The sequence below is a fragment of the Nanorana parkeri genome, unplaced genomic scaffold, assembly GCF_000935625.1.
Source record: "Nanorana parkeri isolate BGI_ZX_2015 unplaced genomic scaffold, ASM93562v1 scaffold668, whole genome shotgun sequence".
Taxonomy (NCBI): Eukaryota; Metazoa; Chordata; class Amphibia; order Anura; family Dicroglossidae; genus Nanorana; species Nanorana parkeri.
The window spans coordinates 621889-628371 of NW_017306936.1; the positions used below are offsets into that span (position 1 = coordinate 621889).

General features: G+C 36.2%; 1 protein-coding gene across 1 annotated transcript in view; it reads right to left on the reverse strand.

Moving 5' to 3' along the window:
• IL1RAPL1 (interleukin 1 receptor accessory protein like 1) overlaps positions 1-6483 on the reverse strand; it is a 587524-nt gene that overhangs the window by 436432 nt on the left and 144609 nt on the right. The window contains exon 3 of the mRNA XM_018563512.1: positions 438-624. Coding sequence (XP_018419014.1) covers positions 438-624 — 187 coding nt within the window. The remainder of the gene's footprint in view (positions 1-437; positions 625-6483) is intronic.

The window sequence follows — 6483 nt, forward strand, 5'->3', positions numbered from 1 at the left end:
TATATATATATACCAACATGTCATAAAACACAACATTTTGGGGAATATAACACAATAGAATGTAAGGCTGCAGATCACTTTTGTGCCTGAAACAGTTTAATAGTCTATTCATAATGTAGGCTGCCAAGCATTTTGGACCATTGCAGATACCCTTGCACTGGATAAAGGGAATAATAATAACAGTAATAATAATAATGCTAAGAATATATTGGTTATTGGTAACACTTGATGATGATTATTTGTTTAATTATATTTAGTAATAGGTGATCCATATTGAAGAATGTGATGACTATGTCTATAAACAAAGAAAAATACTTTTACTAAGAGTGTATACATTCCTTCAGGCATTTAAATGAATGTACTAGACACAAAAGTGCATAATGTTTATGCTGCAGGTTTGGTACTTCTAAGTAACATGAGCAAAGCTCATACTGTACCTTATACCACTTGATTTCTGGCTCTCTGTATGGTATAATGAAATCTTCTATTTCTGGGCACAAGATCTCCTTGCTTTTGCTCAGCTCAGCTTTTTCAAAGTATTTCATCTTGGAGTTATAACAAAATCCAGTATCGTTGTCCCCTACTGCCAGGGATATAGAAACTTTCATGCAGTAAGTGGAGTTCCTGTAAAAATATAAATAACAGAATCTAAGCTTTTTTTCAAGTACATACAGTGTATCCCATATCCCTACTTTACAAAGTTAGCATTTGTATCAGTATGAATGTCAATGATGTCTGAAGGGTTAGAAAGAACATACGATGAATCTAACAATTTCATAGATGGAAAATGCATTCATTCTAAATCTAAAATTATACGCAATACTGTCAACACGGTTTAAGTGCCATCCTTGGCTATTAATACCTAAGCAACAAGGCTTTGCAAGTGATTACAGCTGTACAAGAACAACGGCCTATTTTTATAACCAACAGATGCAAAGTATTCCAGTGAAACAATAGCACCCGCTTCTGCAAACGAGATTAATTAGCATTAACCAAGATTTTAAAAGGACATAGCATTCATTTCTTTGAGTGGATTAAGAAATGACTTTCATTTCATAAGTTGGCTTTTGTCAGGCTGGTATATATTTCTATCTGTCTCCCTAGGTGACCTTTCAGCTTTTCTATTTTATTATTTTCTATTTCTTCCCAGCTAACTTAACTTTTATTTTGGATTACTTTTTGCCCTTCATATCCTTGTTGGCATTTCAATTATCATTTTGCTTTCATATTTTCTTTTATGCTGAATTTTGATGCCTGAATATACATTTTCAACACAATTTGCAACAACCTGTCTTATAGATAACAAATGGTTTAATAATAGGGTCTTGAAAGTTGCCAATACTTATAATTAAATGGCCAAAATTCGATGGAAGTACACGCATCCAGTTTGAAAGGAAAAATCTAGTATATGACTGCTTTTTCATTATAAAGAATACATTTGACCCATGCTGATCTTTTATGTCAGGACAACCTCATATAGGTAATGAATCTCTGTTGCAAACATGTGCACTTGCGCTAAATGCACCTTGATAGAGAACACACATTTGGTTACAATAGGTGCAAGTTAAATCCAGTAATATCTTACTAACCCAAAACAAATATATTCAATGCAAATGTTAGACAAAGCAGTCCATATGTCAGTATGTGCACACTTTGTCTGTGGGGGAATGGGGGAGGGGATGAATGCCAATAATAATTCTATAACTTTCATTCTTGATTTTTCTGGCTGCTTGACCTTGACCCATACAGCTGTTAGAAAGTGGCCAAAGCCATGGCCAAACCATGCTCAAACTAGTAGCCTGAATGACAAATAAACCCTAAACAGATCAGAGATATACCACATACATGAATAGTGTGATGTTCTGTAGATTCATAAGATTCATAAGGAAAACATTTGAGATGAAAATGATTTTACATTTCAACGCCATAAAGGAGGGACTTAATGTGGATTCTTGTTTTCTGACACACATAATATATATTATTTGTTTGTTTTTTATTAATTTACTTTTATTACAATAAAGAACAGCAGCAGAGGGAGGGGGTAATTGTGGTACCACCTCTATACAAGTCAATGGAAAAGTAATGTTTGGTAACCACGTCTCAAATTCAAGCCAATTTTATTAAAGCACTTGAAAGCATGCAGCACTTGACTTAGTTTTCTGAGTATGACACTCTTGTACACAAACACACTGTTGGCACTTTTCCTTCTTTCACATACATAAAAGCTCTCTATCAAAATGTCAGTACTTACATGTTTTCACAGCCACCATATAATTTCAAGCAATCCTTGTCAGTTTGAAACTTTGTGATTCATCAAACTCAGAATAGTTGGACAGCACAGGCTTCAAGTGATGCTAAACTCGGAAGTTATCTTAAAAATGCATTTAAGTACCTTAACTATTAACATAAATTTAACTAATTGGTGCATAATTCAGCTGTAGATCCTCGAATAATCTCTGAATTGGTGATGATACTGTCCTTCCTTCTGGAGGGTGGCTATTTTTATTCCCCATGGTCCCTGAGTGTGTTGTAAGGTAGCCACCATTCCAAGCTGACTCCCATGATGGACTAAAATTTCCTGTTTAGTTTACTAATTTGTATTGAGATTGTAGTCCATCATAGGAGCGATCTTGAAGTGGTAGCTACTTTACAGCACACATAGGGACCATGGGAAACAAACATAGCCACCCTCCAGAAGAAAGAACAGTTTCAGCACAAATTCTGAGATGATTTGACGATTTACTGCTGAGGCATACACAAACAAGATACATTGAGGGCAATTGATCAAAACTGGAGCAGACAAAATATGGAGCAGTTACCAATCAGCTTCCCTGACAATTTGTTCAGTTAAGATTTGAACATGAAAGATAGAAGCTGATTGGTTGCCATGCCCAGCTGCTCCAGATTTTGTTTGCTCCAGTTTTGATAAATTCCGCTCATTGCTGTTAACAGTTAAGGTACTCAAATGCATTTTTAAGATTTAACCCTGGAGCTTAGTGTCACTTTCAGGAAGCTAACCTACCCCCAACATAGGTAAGTAGTTTTGTCTTGCTACACTGGGTTGCAGATAACTTAGATGATGGTTAACCTATTGGGCTTTCTGCAATTATTATTATTATTATTATTCAGGATTTATATAGCACCAGCAGTTTGCACAGTGCCTTACAATATAAGGAAATTACAGTTACAATACAATTCAAGACAAAATTGTCTGCCTGTGAAACCTTACAATCTAAAAGGGAGTAAAAAGTGTTACCAAAGGGTGGAATGAGTTGTTTGAGAAAGTAACAGTTCAGTTGTCAGCTTAAGGCGTGATAGTCTTCCCTGAAGAGATGAGTTCTTAGGGATCACCTAAAGACAGACAGAGTAGGAGGTAGTTGGACAGGTTGGGGTAGGGAGTTCCAGAGAATAGGATAGACTCTAGCAGTCCAGGAGGTGAGCATGGGAGAAGTTATGGAGCAAGCGAGCAGGAGGTCTTGGAGGAGTGGTTAGGGTGATACTTTGAGACAAAGTTGGAGATATAGCCAGGGGCAGAGTTGTGGATGGCTTAGTAAGTTGATTTTAATATTTTGAATCTTACTCTTTGGGCAGTTGGAAGCCAGTGAAGGGATTGGTAGGGAGGGGTTACCGATACTGACCGGTTGGTGAGGTGGATGAGTCTGGCAGCAGCATTCATGATAGACTGAATGGGAGAATAGCCTGTGTAGAGGTAGGTCAATGAGGAGGGAGTCAAGAAATGATATAACAAGTAATTGGATGAGTAGCTTTGTGGTTTCATTGGTTAGGTAGGGGCATATTTTGGAGATGCTATGAAGGTAAAGGTGGCAGGATTTGCATAGTGTTTGTATGTGGGGCTGGGGCAGAGTGAGGGATAGTTGTGCTATCAATCTTAATGGAAAAGTTGGGGAAAGGTGCATAAGGGAAGGAAAAATCATGAGTTACATTATTGAAAGATTGAAAGAGTTTTAGGAAGTGGACTTCTGACCTGAAGAAGAGAGGTTCACTCTCGAAAGCTTGTCTTTTATATATTTTGTTAGTCCAATAAAAAATGTATCATTGCACACTGCAATACTGCATTTTTGTCTTTTTTGACATCTTGTCTACTGGACTAATACGGCTTACCCATTTATATTGCACTATATATATATATATATGTGTGTGTGTGTGTGTGTGTGTGTCATCAGCACAGAGATGATACTGGAAGCCATGCAAGGTTATCAACTGACCGAGGGAGGAGGAGAAAATAATTTAGCCAAGTTGCAGTACCTGCTGTTTGGCATTATCAGTTAAGCTATATCTAAAGCCAAAACATTTTTTTATTATTTTAGGTTTGTCAATTTTTTTTGCAATTTTTTTTTCCCATTGGGTAGGAGGGTAGAATTTCCTGCACTTCCTGCCCCATACAAACAACTTGTTTTTTCAAGTAAATGAAAATCTTTCCAGGAGAAATGAAGTTCCTTCTGAACCAGTTGTCATTTGAATAAGGGTCCCCACTTTAGATTTATTTTTCATTCCTCTCAAAATTTTGGTTTTACCCTTGGTTTCAGTTTTGTTAACAATGGTCACCAGGACATACTGTATATCCCCATTGGGGATAGACAACAATAAAAACCTGACAGATGTTCTCACCCTTCCCTGCTCTACTTTTGTCTTTAAATACGTTCACTGATCTTTACAAATACCTTAATAATCCTGACCTTTCACTACACATTTAGGTACTTACTAAAATGAATAGTGCTACAAAATATTGTTCAACTGTCATCAATGTTTATAATAAGACCTAATAAACAAAATATTGTCAAAACACAAAAAAGATTAACAAATGATATCTTTCTCCATAATTTCTATAATGTAGACTTATTTTGTAAACATATAAAGCTGCTAAATTACTAAACGCTTCTTTAATTCAATTGCTAACAAAATATCTCCATAAATGAGCTTTACTATTTTAAGTGAGGTTTGTCGTTTTGTGTTCTGAGACATAGACTATATCCTGACATGATTCATTTGTGCTGAACTCTCTATGAGGTCTTATTCAGAATATAGAAGCTTGGACCTTCTGCATGAGAGCTGCATAAAAGACTGAAATTTTCTCAAACTGTTCTCTAAATTCACCTGACCCCTAATAGGTTTAAAGTGGAACCTGCTGAGAGTAATAAGGCATTTTACTGTACTCCCTCTTATTCCAGACATCTCTGAACTGACTGCAGATTAAACATCGCTCAGAACTGAATGTTCTGATGTTCAATTTAACCTCATCTGTGCTAGCTACATTTGTACAAATATCAACTCTGGAAGCACAGAAAAAGGATGGGGCATATTTATAAATATGGTGATAAATCATTCCCTTAAAACACATGCACTTGGACGACTCGCCTGCAGTTTGATGACTGCCTTATTTATCTTTGTGGTTTCTACTGTAAGCTTTTTCCTTCTGTTTTATCCCCTACATGTTTTTTTAGTCTTAGTTTAATTATTCATACATGCTAACCAATGTATTGCTTGCCCTTCCCTTTTAGATTGTCAGCTCTTACAAGCAGGGCCCTCCTAACTCATGTTGTAAAGCACTACATGAACTGTTGGTGCTATATAAATCCTGTATAATATAATATTATAATAATAATAATAATAATAATAATACTGTAATAATGTTTCTTTGTGTGGCATTGAGCCTATTGCTGTTTCCTTTACATGTCTATTGCTTCTCCAGCAATGTCCTTGGCTGAACATCCTTTTCATTCTACCCTGCCCTGCCTGTCATGCAGAGTTTACTTGTTAGACATTGGAGACATAATGAGAACCACATTATTTTTCAGCTCTGGCTTCACACATTACGTTAACAACATTGTGAAGCTGATTTTCATTGATTACTAATGGAAAAATGCTCCCTCCAACTGCATTTTGTCACTTCCAGACTCACTAAAGACTGCTACTGAGAAAGCCCGGAAGTGACAAAAAGCGCTGGGCAGTGTCAGAGATGTCATCACATACGGAGCTACTCTCCTACTCTCAGAGGCAACATGAGAGGGTATGACTGAGTACAATGATTTGGTGCTGTTGTAGCACCAGAAAAGTGGAAGTGTTTTACTGGTTCAAACTTTTATTAAAGTGTTTGTTTTTTTGCTATGGAGTCTTTATTGTTTCTTTTTTTCCTGATACAATTAGTTTGGAGTGGCTATAATTTGAATATCATTTTGCATGCATGCACATTTTTCATGTTCCCCAGGTGAGAATAAAGCATGTTAGACCGTTTTCATTAAAAGGTTACACTTCTTAGTGGACTGCACTTCTTGAATAAAGTTTGTATCATTTTCTAAATACATTTTTTGGGGTTTACATATATGCAATATTGTATCACTATTGCATTATTGCACTCTGGTTAACTTATTTAATTTATTTCTGTGTATTTTTACTATCATTTGTCAGTCCGTTTTGGGGGGATACTGTGCGGCTGCATAGTTGTTGTTCTTCTCACTTTGTCTT